The sequence below is a fragment of the Thamnophis sirtalis genome, unplaced genomic scaffold, assembly GCF_051295495.1.
Source record: "Thamnophis sirtalis isolate CommonGarterSnake01/CBP01778 unplaced genomic scaffold, rThaSir2_p1.2 scaffold_2, whole genome shotgun sequence".
Taxonomy (NCBI): Eukaryota; Metazoa; Chordata; class Lepidosauria; order Squamata; family Natricidae; genus Thamnophis; species Thamnophis sirtalis.
In genome coordinates, this window is record NW_028261382.1 from 630,728 (window position 1) to 648,432 (window position 17,705).

General features: G+C 50.6%; 1 protein-coding gene across 1 annotated transcript; it reads left to right on the plus strand.

Moving 5' to 3' along the window:
- On the plus strand, positions 1-15,297 carry CA12 (carbonic anhydrase 12). The gene is made up of 11 exons (XM_087703617.1): positions 1-149; positions 1,095-1,115; positions 3,100-3,279; positions 3,577-3,719; positions 4,782-4,877; positions 5,855-5,918; positions 6,545-6,702; positions 7,178-7,304; positions 11,532-11,558; positions 12,427-12,511; positions 14,267-15,297. Exons 1-11 carry the CDS (start codon positions 77-79, stop codon positions 14,367-14,369), a joined length of 1,077 nt encoding a protein of 358 aa, XP_087559743.1. The 5' UTR covers positions 1-76; the 3' UTR covers positions 14,370-15,297.
- Positions 15,298-17,705: the final 2,408 nt, after the last annotated feature.

Below are 17,705 nucleotides of genomic sequence, written 5' to 3' on the forward strand. Positions count from 1 at the left end.
GCAGGCAGAGCGAGGCTCGCCGCTCGGGCAGCGCACAGGTGCCAAGCGAAGAGGCAGGAGCCGCAGGACGCCCGAGATGCCCGCCTTGCCCGCCGCCCTGCTCGCCCTCCTGCTCCACGTTCACCTCTGCAGGCCGGCTCCGGTGAACGGTAATGCCTTGGCGGGGAGGGTCTTTCTGGAGCTGGGAGCGACCCTCACCCAACCCTCCTGGCTCTTCCTCGCGCCGGCCGGTGCGTCTCCCCCCACATGGCTGCATGTTGCGCTGCCTCCCCGTGGCAAGGGGAAAGCGCTCAGACCGGGCCGGCGTTTGCCCTCAGACTGTTGCAGAGCGTTTAGTGCCGGCTTCGGATGATGGTTTCTGGAACCTCCTAGGGGATCGCTGGGGAGGGAGACGTCGAGGCTTCCAGCCAGAAGCCGGAGAAAGACAAGGCAAAACTCCGGCGGGGCGGCGAGGGGGGGGCGGCTCTTGGGAGACCCCTGCAAGGGTGGAGCCCCTCCTCTGCAGAGACCCTGCCGCCCCTCCCTGCCCGGACGGAAGAAGCAGCAAAGTCCGCGGAAGAGCCGCCTTCTGCTCTCGGCTAAAGGCAAATTGGAAGCCTGTCCCGATTCCAAAGAGAGACCCGGGAAGGGAAGGGGAGAGCTGCGGGGGAGAGGGGGGGGGAGCCGGTGGGCTCAGCAGGCAAAGGGAACCAGGCTCCGAGATGCTCCAGGAAATGTTTCCTTCGGTGAACGGGAGTAATCCGATCTGTGCTGCTTCTCCTCCTCCCTGTTCCTCCAAAGGGACGTTTCCAAAGCTGAGGTTGCGGCACAAAACGCTCTCCAAGATCTGCGCGGACAGACCTGGCGCCCGGCTTCAGTTGTAGGGGCTGCCTGGGGGCAGCTTTTGAAAGGATGGGGGCCATCTAAGCGCCAAAATCAGGTTTATTCACTAAACAATGTTTTCCAGAGCAAAAGAAACAGGAGGCCCCTCCAGGCACAAAAGTTCTGCTGCCAATATTCCCTGGCGGTTTTCTTACCCTTCTGGTTTTGTATAATTGGGGTGAGTTTCAGGCTGCTTTAACATGACGCTGATGTCCCTTTCCTTTTCCTTCCAGGGTCAAAGTGGTCCTACATCGGTAAGTCCCCCCCTTAATTCACGAGATTAAGTCCTATTTGGTGGCTCCCAGTCTGAGTAGATCCAGGAGGCGCAAGTGAGTTCATAGCTGAATCTTCTCGGTGCCACAATCTGCACAAACCTCCCATTCATTCCTATCAGTTTGGGAGAAGAAGGAAAGGCTCCATAAGGCTAAACCACAGTCATCACTTTGGGAAAACCACTAAGTTGCTTTCGGGCAGCTTGTGGTTGAGCGTGTTGTGGGAACCGAGTAGTCCTTCCCATAGCTTGGGGGAAGCAGAAGACCATGCTAAGCCATCATTGGGTTGCCTGTTGCATGTTAAGGGACCACATCGGCTCTCTTTTCTTACCTCGGTTTTGTGGTGGCTGAGAAGGTAGGTCCCTACCAGGTGAATCAGTTGGGTGAACCCACCACACCAGGTGAGCGACATGAGCTGCTGCCTGGGGACAGGTGAGGCTTGAATGAAGACCGGTCGGAATGGAGCAGTCGGAGCCTGGGGCTTCTCTAGACCAGTGTTTCTCAACCTTGTCAACTTGAAGTCCTGTGGACTTCAACTCCCAGAATTCCCCAGCCAGCTTTGCTGGCTGGGGGATTCTGGGAGTTGAAGTCCACAGGACTTCAAGTTGACAAGGTTGAAAAACACTGCTCTAGACCACCTGGGACAGCATCGGCTGGGGTTTGAGCACATGGATGTGGGGGACTAACCCGAACCCCATCTTGTCTCAGGACCCCACTGGGAAGATACCCGGAGCTCGGCTACTGTTGCAGGGAGGGTGTCCCATAGATTGCAGCCACTTCAGATGAGCTTTGGGGCCACACTTGAGAAAGGAGGTGCTTCCTCTCCCAGCCCAGAAGCAACCCAATCTGGATTTCATACGCAGGCATCTACCATCTCCCCCTCCGCACACAGCCTGTGAAGGAAACCCTTTCAGGAAGCCATCTAAGCCTGGCCGAATGCTCCTCCCACTGGGGACCCCACAGTCATCTGAATGCAGCTGCACCTGGGTCATGCACCTGACCCAGGTGCAGCTGAAGACCCTATGGCTGCCTTGAGGAGACTCCTGTTGAAGTTCAGCAAGGGCTCCGGGCTATTACAAGGAGGTCACTCCTCAGTCCAGGCCCCTGCTGTTCACATAAGAAACTGTGTGGCCTTAAAACAGGGCTCCCCAAACTTGGCAACTTTAAGACTTGTGGACTAAGTCTTAAAGTGGCCAAGTTTGAAGACCTCTGATCTAAGTGGAGGGATTGCAGAGGAAGGGATGACGAGAGTAAATTATACTGGCTGGGGAATTCTGGGAGTTGAAGTCCACAAGTCTTAAAGTGGCCAAAGTTTGAAGACCTCTGATCTAAGTGGAGGGATTGCAGAGGACGGGATGACAAGAGAGTCAGTTATGCTGGCTGGAGAATTCTGGGAGTTGACGCCCACGAGTCTTAAAAGTTGCCAAGTTTGAAGGCCTCTGGCTTAAAAGGAGGAGCTTCCTGAGAAAAAAGGATTTGTGCAAGAACACACGATTCTTAGGAAAGGCAGAACTAGCTACGTATCTCCCAGATCAACGATGAATCAATGCTGAAAGTGCAGAATAGGCAATTCTGCTGATGAGGCAAGATAGGAACCCTTTGCTCCTCTGGTTTTTTCTTGCTCAAAGAACTCAGGTGCTCTTGATCCTCCAGTCTTATCCTGGCCACCATCGTCTCCCTCAGACGTGGGCAAGGCCAAGAGAGAGAGGAGAGAGAGAGAGAGAGAGAGACTGACTCAGCAGGAATTGGGAAGTGGATCTTCCCGATCCTTTCCCCTGGCTTTTTCTCAAGCACCTGATAGTTACTCAGTTTGGGGGGGCTGTCTTTGTGCTGGCTGCCAGTTGCAGGGTCTTCATTGTCTGCCTGGAGCCTGCTGGCCTCCTGTGGCAAGGAGTGGCGGCTGAGTGGGGGAAGGGACCCATGGAACGCTACCTTGACTTGAGCATCTGGAGGTCTTCTATCGTAGGTCCTGATGGGGAAAAAGTGTGGCCAAAGAAGTACCCCTTTTGTGGAGGAGTCTTCCAGTCTCCCATTGACTTCCACAATGACATCCTCCACTATGACTCCGCCCTTCTGCCAGTAGAGCTGGAAGGCTACAACGTCTCCTCGGAGGTCAAGTTCCTCTTGACCAACAATGGGCATTCAGGTAAGAGCAGCTGACAGTGACGGAGGAGGGAGACTCTGAGGGAACCTGAAGGGCCAGGAGCATGGCTAATCAAGCCATATCCCTGGCCTCCAGATGTTCTCCACAGGCCATGCTAGCTAGGGATCACAGCATTGAGGTTCACACATCTGGAGGCACAAAGCTGGGGAAGCCTGGTCCTCAAAGTTTGAGCCTTAAAGAAAGGCCACCTCGGGCACTTTCCAAAGTTCAGGGATCTCCTGGGGGGCCTAATGCTGCCGTGTGTCCACTCCACCTCCTCTTTCCTCTCTTCTTCTGTAGTAAAAATGAATCTCTCTTCGGCCATGCGCATCCGGAATTTCTCCTTCCAATACTCAGCAGCGCAACTCCACTTACACTGGGGAAATCGGAACAAGCAGGAAGGATCCGAGCACACGATCAGCGGGAGGCATTTCGCGGCTGAAGTAAGATCTTCCAGCCCTTTGGCGGGATGCCTGCCGCTGCACTTAAGGGCAGGCCAGGAAACAGGGCATCGGATTTCCAAAGCTAGAGATGGTTTTCCTTTCTGTGGATCCAGAATGCCATCCCATGAGATCTTTTCACGGTTTCCATCTTGAATAGAACAGCTGCTGTGCCTTGTCGGGTTGAGAGAACAGCTGTCTTCTTTCTGGCACCCTCCAGATGTCTTAGGGTTTGGTTGCCGTGGCCCCCAGCTTCCTTCCCCAGATGTCCAAAGTCAATGAACAGGAGAGGCTGCCCTGGCAGAAGTGTTCCTCAGCCTGGGCAATCTGCGGATGGGTGGACTTCAACTCTCAGAACTCTGCTGGCTGGGGAATTCTGGGAGTTGACGTCCACCCATCTTCAGGTTGGCCAGGCTGAGAAACACTGCCCCACAGGTGCTCCCTTCCATTTCTCTTCTTCTCTCCATGCCATCCTGAGCATCCTCTGACCAACACAACATTCTGGGGGCTTTCCCCAACCTTTGCCCTTCAAGAACTTGCATCGACCTTCACTCTTTTCCCTGATTTGTTCCTTCCTCCAACAAACTTCCCATTTGCAAACAGCTAATCATGATATAAGCAAATCCAAGAGCAGCCTTTTCCCCCCTTCCTCTGTTCACTTACAAATTGTTCCGTGGGATAAAATGAGCAGACGAACAGCAGGGAGACAGAGACTCCTGTTCTCTAGCCTGGGAAGTCACCTTCTTCAGCTCATCCGTTTTGGGTCTCCGGTTTTCATGGGTGTCCCGGAGAAACGGCCGCCATAGGACCCTGACACAATGGGCGGATCCAGCCACAAATTGTCATTATCCTCAATTCCTCCAATTCATAACCACAACATTGTTTCATGTCTCGGACTAATTATAAGTCTAGGGAAGGCCTGGGATGCCCCCAAGCCCCAATTTAAGGTCATCAACGAAGACAAAAGACTTCAGTTCAGGGCTCAGCCAAGGGAATTGGGAGGCCTGGATCTCCCAGTTGTGAAGCCCTAGAAATGGCAGTGACCGTTTCCTTCTCCTTTTGCAGCTGCATATCGTCCACTACAACTCCGAGCAGTACGTAGATCTGAAGTCAGCAGTTGACAAGCCCAACGGACTGGCAGTCTTGGCCATCCTGATGGAGGTAAGGCTCACTTCTCCCCTGGTGGTTTTGGTCCTGCCAGGACCTCCTGAGAGTCCAAAGTGCCCATCCTTTCCATCGGTGAAACCGGCCCATCCTTCCTGTTCCTGCTGGAGGAGCTTTGTCCTTCTCTGTGTGGTTTCATAGAAGCGTCCGTGAAGCCCCCAGCTGAACTTCAAGTGGACTTTGCTTTGGGGTAGTGATGTCAAACCCCTCCTCTCCTGCAGCCCCTTTCAGAGCCGAGGTGGCGCAGTGGTTAGGGTGCAGCACTGCAGGCCACTTCAGCTGACTGCAGTTCTGCAGTTTGGCGGTTCTAATCTCACCGGCTCAAGGTTGACTCAGCCTTCCATCCTTCTGAGGTGGGTGAAATGAGGACCCGGATTGTTGTTGGGGGCAATATGCTGACTCTGTAAACCGCTTAGAGAGGGCTGAAAGCCCTATGAAGCGCTATATAAGTCTAACTGCTATTGCTGTTGCTATTGCTAGTTGCTGAGAACGTTGAGTTATTTTCCCAGAGTGATTATTTTGCAAATGAGCCACTCTTAAGAATTTTTGAGTGCAGGCAAAGAAATCACGCAGTGCAAGATATGATTATTATTCTTCTAGCAAGAGCAGCGGAGGACTCTCTGAAAGCGGATGTAAAGTCAGGAGGGTTTATTTGTCCTGAAATGAAATCACTGCTGCCCACAAAACCGGCCGTTCATTTGCTGAACAAATGAAGCCATAAATCAAAGCGCTGGGCCAAAAGGATTCAGCTTCCCAGACGGAAACCCAAATGCCTCTCCGGGGTCAGTTTGCAATCAGTTGCTGAGCCCCTGAATTTGCACCCCTCTCCGTTACGTGAATGCGCAGGGGGCTTTTCTTGCAGGATTGAGCCCCGCAGTTTAGATGCTCTGAGGCCCACCGGTGGCCCCACGTGTGCTTGGCAGAGACTGCAACATTATTCCAATGGGAAATGACCCCCGTCCCTTTCATTGCAGGAGGGAGATTTCAACCCGTCCTTTGAAAAGATCTTCAGCCATTTCCAACACGTGAAATACAAAGGTAGGAAAGAATTTGTGACCGAGAAGGAGGCCCAGAGCAGCCAAGAGAAGATATCAATCTCTTGCTTCGGGCGTCAGGTTCATCTGCAACATAGAACAGTTGCAGTAGGTGTGTGCGTGTAGATGTATATGTACACACAGACCAATCTGACTTACAAAATACAAGAACGAGGCAGAACAGACTAAACTGTTTACAAGCAAGGCTGGGTAATTTTCTGCCCGTGTTTGATCCTCTGAGGTCTCTCTCTCTCTCTCTCTGGTTGTCTGACTCACCGTCCGGATTTTCTCTGCCTAAATGATAGTAAACAAACTCTGAACTGTGGCCTTTGTCCAGATGACAAGAGCATCACCTCAGCCACATACGGATTTTCAGCAGGGGCCGCATGGACCGGCTGGGCCAACCTCGATCTTTACAGCAAAACATCTGGATTTTTGGCTGGATGTAACCCCACCCCCTGCCAGGGCTGGCTGCGGAGAGCCCCAGCTCAGTTGGCCGAGTTGAATTATCTGAAAGTTTAAAGAAAAGGGCAAGATAAATATTCAGGGAATGTTCCATCCAGAATCAAAATAAGACAGCTGCAATTCACTGCTTTGAGCCCAGCTGATGAAGCGGCTGTTTCCTTTCAGGCCAGGAAGCCATCGTCCCAGGTTTCAACGTCCGGGATTTGCTCCCAGAGAGATTGGATGACTACTACCGCTATGAAGGCTCTTTGACCACACCGCCATGCTATCCAAGCGTCCTCTGGACGGTTTTCCGAAAACCCGTAGAAGTTTCAGTGGGACAGGTAAGTTCCATCAAGCACAGATTACATCCAGAGAACGGAAGCGGTTTCACAGGTAACGGGGGGGAAAAGAAGAATTCCCTCCAGTGCTTTGCAGGCTTCCTGGGGCCCTGATGAAGGCCGATCCTGTAACAGACGTTTCTTCCTTTCAGGATTTAATTCCCCCAAAATAAAACTATCCAAGTTAATTTAACTGGGAGCCACAGAATAAATGAAGGAATATATCATATAATTGCAGCACCCTTTCCACTTTCCACAGTCCATTCCCTTCATAAGAATCGGACCAATTCAGACTCTTCTTAACTCTAGATTTTTGCAGAATTAAGGAAAACGCCCTTTTTATACGGTTGTTTCCACTGCAATCAATGGTCGAAGCCCCTCACCCTGTAAGCCCTGGTGACCTTCACCCGGGGGGGAAACGCCCTTTGCCCTCTCCTTCCGCAGCTGCAATGGCTGACCGGAGAATCTTCCCTCCCAGCTGCTGGCGCTTGAAACCACCCTCTACTGCACAGAGTCAGACGACCCCTCCCCTCTGAAAATGGTGGACAACTTCCGGAGAGTCCAGGAATTTGACGAGAGGATGGTTTCCGTCTCCTTCCAACAAGGTAGGAAATGCCCCCCGCCTGCCAGGAGGATTCAGCATGAGGATGGCGCCTTAGGCTGACTTGAACGAGAGGCGAAGCTGGGAGAGGCTCTCACCCCAAGGGCGCTTTTGCCAAAAGGCAACTGGACTTTCACAGGTGTTTTTTTTCTTTGAAAACGTTTGGCTTCTCCTCCAAGAAGCTTCTTCGGTTCAAGCAGTTCTACAGTTAGAATGGAAGAAGCTTCTTGGATGAGAAGCCAAACGTTTTCAAAGAAAAAAGAACCCCGTGAAAGTCCACTTGCCCTCTGGAAAAAACACCTCTGGGACAACCCGGGGGACTGAGGATATCCATAGAGATTCTCCATGGGTTGGGTTCAGCTTACAGGCCGAGTGGGCAAGACTGGCATCCCAGGGGGCAGCCATGTGGGGGAGGCTACGAAGCAGAGTCCACCCTGCTGTGTCTGCGAGGGCTGGTAATTACACCGTAGACGTTCTCTAAAAATACGGATTCCAACTTCAGCTTCAAAACAATAACATCTGCATAGAATCACAAGGTACTTTTGGATGAACTTGGAAATGAGCAAAGCGGTTAGAGCAACCTTAGAATTAAAGGTGCCCAGATGGAAGACGGTGTCCCAGGCTGCCCCAAGAGTCCTTGGTCATCAGAGGCCCTTTAGAAGATTTGATAAAACCAGGGATAAAATTCAGGGGCAGGGGTGGGGGTCCCACGTAAGCTGGGTAATTTCATTGACCTATAAGGAAAAACGTTCCCCTTCAATGCTGCTTTTCGGAACAGTCCCAGACACTCTGTTATAGCGCAGGAGTTGTGAGGAAGAGTGGGGGGAAACCTGTAAACATTTTATAACAGGGTGTTATTTCCGAGGGCAGTAAAATATTTACACCTGCCCTGGAGAATGTAAGAGCCTGAGCAAAATTCGGTATGGGTACTGAAACTTTATTACGGTTTGTTGTAAATTGGGAGGGGCACTTAAGAGAAAAGAGCTACCTTTTGGGGAACAAAACTCACACGCATCTTGATGGTTAAAGGGTTAAAGCAACTCAGCTCTCTGCGTCAATCAGACCAATATTTCTCAACCGGGTCAACTTTAAGACGTGTGGAGTTCAACTCCTAGAATTCCCCAGCCAGCCTTGGGGATTCTGGGAGTTGAAGTCCACATGTCTTAAAGTTGACCCGGTTGAGAAACACCAGAGTAGATCTTAAATGGGATGGCCTCTTCTTCCCTCCTGAGTTGCTGTCTCTAGCACCTTCCTTCCTAGGCCCATAACCTGCCCCGTCTCCCCGGGGTCACCAAGGGCATTTAGTCCTCAGCAGAAGCAGCAGCAGTGGGACCATCTCTTGTGCATCTCAAAGAAACCCCAACTTTGCCTTGCAGGGAGACTCTTTCTGGGGAGGTTCAAAGGATCAGACGAAGCTCTGCAAGAGGTTGAGTTTGACACGTAAAAAGCAGGAAAGGCTCATCACGCTGGGTTGCCCAAATCCACCGTCATGGGTGCAAAAATTAGCCATCTGAGGGGGGAACGGGAAGCTCCAACCACAGCCTCAAGCCTCTTAGTTGGGGGTTGCAGGACTGACCCAGCAGTAGCCTTCGTTAAAAACAACACAACACAGACCAGCCAGGGCAGAAACAGGAGGAAAAGATAGGGAGGCTGTGATAGCTAGAGCAGTGCAAAGTTATGAATAAGCGGGGATGAAGCCGGTTCTTTTGAGCAGGGCAGGAAGACTATATGAACAGCCCCCACTTCAGTCATCCACAAGTGATGCTGAGCAGACCAGGGTTAGAGGGATGGGACAGGTTTTGGAGTTACTTCCAAGATCAGTTTTTCTGGGGAATTCTGGCAGTTGAAGTCCACCATTTTCAAGTAGCCACGGTTGAGAAGCACTGATTTTCTAGGCCTGCAACGTAGAGCGAGCCCACCTGTGAATCACAGGTATGCACCGGGGTCAGAAGTGAATTACAGTCCCTCCCAAGAGAGGCTTGTTGGCAAAACAGAGCGGAAATCTTAGGGTGGCACGTAAGAAGTTGTAATTTACAAAACAAAAGAGTGACAAAGATGGCTAATTTTTTTTTTCTTGAAACAAGTTTGAATATATCTGTATGTAGAAATATGACGATGTTTATACAAGCAATGACTGGTTTGGGAAAGAACAGCCGAGGGGAAGATAACGCCAGGATCATTGTATTCTTTTCTATTTTGGCAATGCTCACAAATTGCAATAAATTCTGCTCTTAGCCTTGCACCGAGTACTTCCTTTAAGCATCAAAGGCCGCGATGAAAACCTTCCTGGGCTGAGCACCGTTGGCTGTCCTAGTTGTGCTATACACACCTTGCACACTGCCTAAGTGAAATTGGACAGCTGCTGCACAGCCCGTAGAGAATTTTGCAGAGGCAATCTGGGAGGCGGCCAGGGGGTCTTGCAAGAGCCGGTTCTCCTGCGTGGAAGAGGAAAGGCGAGGCGGGGGCTTTGGTCGGCAACCTTTTGGATTCCTCTTGAGACTGCCCTGCTTAAGGCACTGCACAAACACATCCAGCACACATCCAAGGCGGGGGGGGGGGGGAGGAAGGGGAGGGAGCTGTGTTTTGTCCTATTTTCAAGTCTCAGAGTTATGCAATTTATTGGGGAGGCAAACCTGAGCCCAGGGCAGCAGCTCTCACCCAAGTCCAAATCAACCACGGAGCTCCGGGGGAAACCAGAGGGGCCCAAACATTGTGGGGAAAAGGACAGGCAGATGAGCTTCAGGGAGAACCAAGCAAGGCGGGCAGAGCATTAAGCAGTTCTGGGCAGGGATCCCTTCCCCAACTAGCCCCTCAGGGCGGGCGTCCCCTCCTCAGCCGGGACTTCAAGGGGGAGAAGCCGGGTCTATCTGGGCTTTATCTGGAGTCACAGGGCAGCCAGCAAGGCTCCCATCTAAGCCCCAGATGCCCGGGGGGGGGGGGGGGCGTTCTCTCTGTTGGCTCTCGTGCCTCCCAAATAAACCGACTTCTTGGCCCAAGCCGGAAGCCAACTTCCCTCTGCTGAACTTGACTCGAAGTGACTTTCTGGCACCGTGTCCGGCATGATTCAGCGATGATCTTCTCCCCCCCCCCCCAAGAACACCGGGCACCTTCTGGATTCTGCTCCACCCTTTTCCAAGGACAGGCGAGAGGTGAGAACCAGCTCAGGAACCTTTGCGACCCAGGGGAGGCTGTGGGTGCCAGGACGACGCCCACAGCGTGCCCAGTTCTTTGTGCCTCCGACTGGTTTCTGCTTGCCTTGGCGAGCCACTTGTTTCAAAAGCACTGGGCGAGGGCAAACCCTGAAGACGCTGGCATCAACCAGCTTCCCAGGGTCTCTCCGACCTGCATTGGCCGTAAGGCAGTTCTTAATGAGTGACTGTGGAGACCTCACTGTTTATTTAATCCGAAAGAACCGGCCTGAAAAAACAGAAGAAGGAAGAACTGGAAACAGATGAGGTCAGCTCAGCCAAGAGTGGCACTTCGCATTAGAGCATGCAGAAGGGGCACCGTGGCTATAAGCAGGACTAAAAGAAATGGGGAAAAAATCCAAACTGATCCAATAGTTTTATGCTCCAGAGGTGGCTGAAATTTGGGGATATGGTTTCTGCCCCGTAGCAATTGACGAAGCTGTGCGTTTCCTTTCCTGAAAGTGCTCCGGCAAAGCAGCCAGTGAGGCAGGAGGATTGCAATGGGGCCGCAGAGGCTGGTTTGAGAAGCGCTGAGCTACGAAGGCCTCACTTCCAGGGTCCTCTGTCCCGGGGGATGGTGGGGCTTCCCAGGCAGGAGCTGCCCAAGAGCCTCGGCCACCCAGGTCAGTGGCTGCTTGGGGGTGGCCAAGGGTCTTGGGCTGGTCCAGGCTAGGAAGCCCCACTGACCACAGGGACAGAGGATCCTGGAAGTGAGGTCTTTGTAGCTTGGTGTTCCTAAAACCTGGGAGCTTGCAGATGTGTGAACTTCAAGTCCCAGAATCCCCCAGCTTCTAGAAAAATCGGAGAGACCTGGCTGGGTGGCCAAGATGATGACCCAGCTGCCCTCCACTTCTACTTTTGCCAGTTGGTCAACAGCTGCCCTTCTCTCCCCTGCCAACCAGTATTGGCACAGAGTGAAATGCCTCCTTCCTGCCGTCCAGAGGCCAGGATTGTCATTCCCCTTAGAGTCGTCTTTCTCCATAGTCATTTCAGTGAGACTGTTGTGATTTTGCATTTACATTTTCCTTCTCCCTTTTCTCAAGATCCGGCTCCCGGGGAAGGCAGCCCAGGTATGTTTGTCTCAAGAGCGCTTGGCACAAAATACCCTCCTCCTCCTCGGTTTTCCAGTGGGCTTTCCATCTCTTCCACCTGCAACTGCCATTGCTCTGATAACACCTGGAATCTACTGACCTCTTGATCCTCTTCTCCTGCCTGTCTCCTCTGCGAGATAACCTCCTGCTCTGCAAGGGATATTAACTTTACTAACTCAGAATCAACCTATTGGAAAGGTTTAAGCAGCATCTCTTTGGTTCTTCTAGACCTTCGCAAATTACAAAGGTTCCTTCTGAGAGATGATTGACCCTCATTCGCGTGGTCTAAAGACAATTGGCCAAGCGCACACACACACGCACACCCCCTTCTTACAATGAGAGAGCAGAGCAGATCATTCAGTCGCACAATTTCAGGAGCCTTTCAGGAGTTCCAGCTCTTATTCCAAAATTCTCTCTAACCACTTCATTTTATTTCACCTGATAAAAGTACATGGGAAAATGTTCCAGGAAAGCTACTTATCTCATTGGGGTTTGCCTCAAGAGCTAATTAAAAAGAGCCGAGGTGGCACAGTGGTTAGGGTGCAGCACTGCAGGCTACTTCAGCTGACTGCAGTTCTGCAGTTCGGCGGTTCAAATCTCACCGGCTCAGGGTTGACTCAGCCTTCCATCCTTCCGAGGTGGGTGAAATGAGGACCCGGATTGTTGTTGGGGGCGATATGCTGACTCTGTAAACCGCTTAGAGAGGGCTGAAAGCCCTATGAAGCGGTATATAAGTCTAACTGCTATTGCTATTGCTAATTATATCACCTTACCCAAGGAGGAAGATTCCCCTACGGACAAGACTTACTAATACATTTTTTCCTCCAACCACCTGATCCCACCACAGGTTTTGTCCTCTTTGTGGTGTTGGCCAGTGTCCTTGGCATCATCTTTTTCACCATGGTAGCCTTCTGGCTGATTCGGAGGAAGAGGTAAGACTTCTGCTCCACTTCCTCTTTGTTTGTGGTCCTGGCTCCCCTCTGTTAACACCTTCCTGCCCCCTGAGCAGTCCTGATCTCCTTGGGCCTTGAAATACCCAGAACAAAATGTTCCTTCTGGAGTCCCTGGCCCTCCTACCCTTTCCCGGGTCTGAAAGCAACCTCCTTGCTTGCTGTTTGGACATCCGCTCAGGCCATTTCACCAGCGGCTCCAAAGGAGACAGAGGACAGATGGAGGCATCTGGTCAGCCTTTGCATCAGGAATGGTATCATCCTTGGCTTAGATTAAGGCTATCCAAGCATGACAACTAAGACTTGTGGATTTGAACTCCCAGATTTGAAGTCAAGGTCCACAAGTCTTAAAAAGTCCAAAGGTTGAACAATCCTTAGATTGTTGTTCTTCCAAGAAGAAGAGCCAGGAGAAAGCATCCGGGGTCAGACTACCCAGCCAGAAGGGACAATTCCCTACTCCAGCAGAGAAAGAGCCGAGGTGGCGCAGTGGTTAGGGTGCAGTACTGCAGGCCACTTCAGCTGACTGCTATCTGCAGTTCAGCAGTTCAAATCTCACAGGCTCAGGGTTGACTCAGCCTTCCATCCTTCCGAGGTGGGTGAAATGAGGACCCGGATTGTGGTTGGGGGCGATATGCTGACTCTGTAAACCGCTTAGAGAGGGCTGAAAGCCCTAGGAAGCGGTATATAAGTCTAACGGCTATTGCTATCGGAGAAGTCGCGGTGGGAAGTTGGTGCTGGACCTGGTGGATCCGCAGGAACGATGGAATTTGAAACGAACCAAAGGTGACTTGCTTTGCTTGAAATGGAAGCTGTATCCTCAACTGGAAGGGGGAAGGCGCCAATGCTCACCTAGAGCAGCTTCTTTGAAATAAAGTATTTCTTCAGAGCCAAGGTGGCGCAGTGGTTAAAGGCAGCACTGCAGGCTACTTCAGCTGACTGCTAGTTCTGCAGTTCGGCTGTTCAAATCTCACCGGCTCAAGGTTGACTACTCAGCCTTCCATCCTTCCGAGGTGGGTGAAATGAGGACCCAGACTGTGGGGGCGATATGCTGACTCTGTAAACCGCTTAGAGAGGGCTGAAAGCCCTAGGAAGCGGTATATAAGTCTAACTGCTATTGCTATTGCTAAATAAGTGGGAAGGAAGGAAGGAAGGAAGGAAGGAAGGAAGGAAGGAAGGAAGGAAGGAAGGAAGGAAGGAAGGAAGGGGCAAGAGGCTGATTCTGTATATATGTCTAAGAAATAGGAGCCGAGGTGGTGCAGTGGTTAGGGTGCAGTACTGCAGGCCACTTCAGCTGACTGCTAACTGCAGTTCGGCGGTTCAAATCTCACCGGTTCAGGGTTGACTCAGCCTTCCATCCTTTCGAGGTGGGTGGAATGAGGACCCGGATTGTTGTTGGGGGCGATATGCTGACTCTGTAAACCGCTTAGAGAGGGCTGAAAGCCCTATGAAGCGGTATATAAGTCTAACTGCTATTGCTATTGCTAAATGCCAAAGCCCACTCATCCTGACTTTCTCCAAGCAGGTCACCTGATCAAAAGGGACCCCAACTGTGGTGTGAACATGCATCTGTTGGAATATGTATTTGCACTCAAAATCCCTTTTGATCGCCTTCTTAGTGTCCCCTCTGGTGCACTCCCCTTCGGCCACTCCAGCTCAGGAAATAACAGCCCTGGGACACAATTCCTGATGCCCAGCTCCTCTCTCCACCTTGGCTAACTCCAGGCTTCTCTTTCCCAGCCTCCGAAGGGCCAAGGAAGAGAAAGTGGTGATCTACAAGCCCGCAGTCACCAAGGAGGAAGAGGAGGAGGAGGAGGAGGAGGAGAACATCTCCAAAGCTTAAACCTCTGCAGTGCTCAAGCTTTACATATCCTTAACAGCTGGATGAGCCAAGCGTTGGTCTCTCTGTTTATTGGCCAAGTTGGGTTTCTGGATCCCTTGGGTGCAAAGAGAAGAGGGCGCTTCTCCCTTCTGTACAGGATTTTAATGGGCGGAGACAAAGATCTCCCTCCAAAGAATCAAATAAATTCTGGGAGAGTTCTGGGCTTTGCTTAGGATTATAGCACCTAAATGTGACATTTATGAATAATCATAATAATCTGCCTCAGAAAAGCTACTGTTTATCTACTGAATAGATGAATTTCCTTCCTGCCCCCCTAAAATAATTACTGCTGATGTTAGGAATAGATCACTAGGAAACTTAAGTGTTTATGTTAAGGTCTTAACAGCATGGATTCTCCAAACCTGGCAACTTTAAGCCTTGTGGGCGTCAACAGTCACTTAAAAGGCATATAAATCTAATAAACCTAACTGTCCTCCGCATGGCTGGCCGAGTTGAAGTCCTCAAGTCTTAAAGTGGCCACGTTTGGAGACCCCCCTCCCCGCCTTAAAGGCATAATTCAGTTCTCTTTGAAGTCCTACTGATTTTAGCAGGAATTACTTGTCTTTTTCACCTCTTCTATTTAAGTCTAAAATAAGCTATACTAAACCTGACTTCCAAGGAATATGTGGAGATAGAATGGTGGCTCTGGGCTGTACTTGGGTCTCTGGGACTGAAGACCGAGCAACTCAGGTTTTAAGAATTGTGCCAGGCTGAAGGCAGCTACTCCAAGCAGAGAACGGGCAAAAGGAAGGTCAGATGAAATACTCTTAATACTATCTACTCTGAAATCAGGGGGAACTAATCTTATTGGAGGGCTCCAGGCGTTGATTCCTTCCTACAGTGACTTATAAGGAACTTGCAGGTTTGAAGAGTCTCTTATGATGGTCTCCTAGAGCAGTGTTTCTCAACCTTGGCAACTTGAAGATGTCTGGACTTCAACTCCCAGAATTCCCCAGCCAGCATTTGCTGGCTGGGGAATTCTGGGAGTTGAAGTCCAGACATCTTCAAGTTGCTAAGGTTGAGAAACACTGTCCTAGAGATAATGTGCAATTTTATGTATCATTGTACAATACATATTTTTATTAAGACTTTTGAGTTTGTGTCTTTCTCACGCATACAAATGCACTGAGGAACACCAAGTGAAATTCTATTCTTGGTTGAAGACCTGACTATATTTACACTTTGCATTTTCTGAACTATCCATCAAGTTCTCCAGCACTCCTAAACCACAACAGAGACTTTTAACATCAAAATTGTTAGGTAAAGGTACCAAAATAGTCACCTAAAGGGTTTCAGAACACACATCTTGGATCTCAGCGAGAGCTACACCTTCGGCTGCAGACACCTCCAGAATAAGCACCTTCCAACAATCTCCAGAATTACCCAAAACTCAGGGATCTGCATGAAATCAGGATACACGTTTCTCAAGGGGTGGGTGGAAGCCACTGCTCCCCCAGCTCTTTTCAATGCAACTCGGGGCATCTCACTTGGCAGGAGTGCCAAAGGAGCTGGGCTGCCCCACTAAGGCATTTTATATCAAGATGGCTCCTTTATTCCACAAGATGGGAGATTCAGCCCTGTAAGGCAGAGATCCTCAAACTGTTTGAACAGCGGGTCGATTCATCGGAAAACATCTGAAAGGCTGTTTTTAAAGCACTCCATGGGCTGATACTTTGCATTGGCCGTCTGCATCCAGCCCAGCGGAGCCCAGTTTGAGGATGCCGACTGTAAGGTGAAGCTTTTTCAAATCCAACCAGCAAAAAGCAAGCAAGGCAACTGCAGAATTGAAAACACCTGAAGCACAGGTAGGTCTCTAGGCCAGTATCTTGCCACCTTGGCAACTTTAAGATGGGTGGACGTCAACTCCCAGAACTACCCAGCCACCTCTGGGGAATGGCCCAGCCTGAGGTCCACCCGCCTTAAAGAAAAACTTTGGCCCAGACAAACGCAGGCTTCGCAGTCCTTTCCCCACCAGCCAAGATTTAAAACTTAAACCCGTGTTTACACAAGGACTTAACATAAAGCACATTATTATTAATGATGATTAGGATGACTTAAGGAAACTAACCACAATTCAAATTTGGAGCCGGCGGAAAACCAAAGAAGTCGAAAGAGAAGGGAGGAGGAGGAGGAAAGGGGAGCCAGGGGGGTGGATGGTTTCCCTTTGGAGGAAACTCGTCCTTTTCAAAAGCCAAGCAAAAACAAAAGCTGATTTTGTGCAGAAATAACAATCAATTGGCACACCCACCATTGACACACACAGACTCCTGCAAGACAGTTTATCCCACCTACCTGCCAGTGCCAGCAATGAAGACCCGGGGACCATGGCTTGCAGAATGTTGAGCTCATCCACGGCTTACAAGCCACAACTGTAAGGTCCCATCATCGCCCTAAACCACAAACGAACCACATTATGATTTAAAGGAAGGGAACTTCACCGTGACTTAGCAGAGTGCCTGGATTGTAGACTAGTCCCAAATCAGCTGAATGGCTTGGATCAGTGCTCTGCTGCCCCCTGGTGGGCACCAGAGGCCGGTCAGCCTATCCATGCAGTAGCGGTGTCTTGGGACTTCAACTCCCCCCATTCTTCAGCCCCCCAGGGACCCCCAGGAGACCCCGCAGAAGGCCAGGCCACACGGTGCTGCCCAGACGTTCTGGGCTTTGGCTGCAAAGAGCCTATTGGGGTGTGGGTCAAGGGAAGGGACCAGGGCTCCCGAGATGCTATTCTGCTCCATCCTCATCCCTTCGCGGAGGGAATCCCAGCCTTTCTTCCCCTCTTCCTGCTACCGAGGGAAAGGAATGGGGGGGGGGGGAATTTTGGGAAATACAGGAGGAGTTAAGCCTTTTGGACGCTTCACACGGTGGAATAACTCTAGGTAAACATTAAGCCTGTTTGGGGATCATACAAATTTAGAATATTGCATTAAATTTCATCTGCACATAAAACCACCCGTAAGGCCTGAGGAACGCACTCACGTTTTCCAGAAGCCATACAACTTTCTCTCTAATTGTGATTTATTTCTAGAACGTAATTTATTTTGACTAAAAAAATTAATTAAACGGTTAATGTTAGAATAGGGCAGTACCAATGCAAAGTATAATGGACCTTAGGACATTTTCATTTCGGAGCATCTCTAATTACCAAACCCTTTGTCCATTTTAATTGCCGTTAAAAGCCTCGCACAGCGCTAACCGAATGAGTGACAGACACACCCAGGGCAGCATACCGAGGCGGCTGCCCATCATAATGTTTTTATTCTTTCCCATCTGAAAATAAGACGTGGTGAAAGCACTTGG

Excerpts from the sequence above, each read along its gene's own strand:
- CA12 (XM_087703617.1), top strand. The coding sequence starts at position 77 with ATGCCCGCCTTGCCCGCCGCCCTGCTCGCCCTCCTGCTCCACGTTCAC. Across the intron at positions 1,116-3,099 it reads GTCAAAGTGGTCCTACATCG|GTCCTGATGGGGAAAAAGTG; the intron begins GTAAGTCCCCCC and ends CTTCTATCGTAG. Across the intron at positions 7,305-11,531 it reads TTCCGTCTCCTTCCAACAAG|ATCCGGCTCCCGGGGAAGGC; the intron begins GTAGGAAATGCC and ends CCTTTTCTCAAG.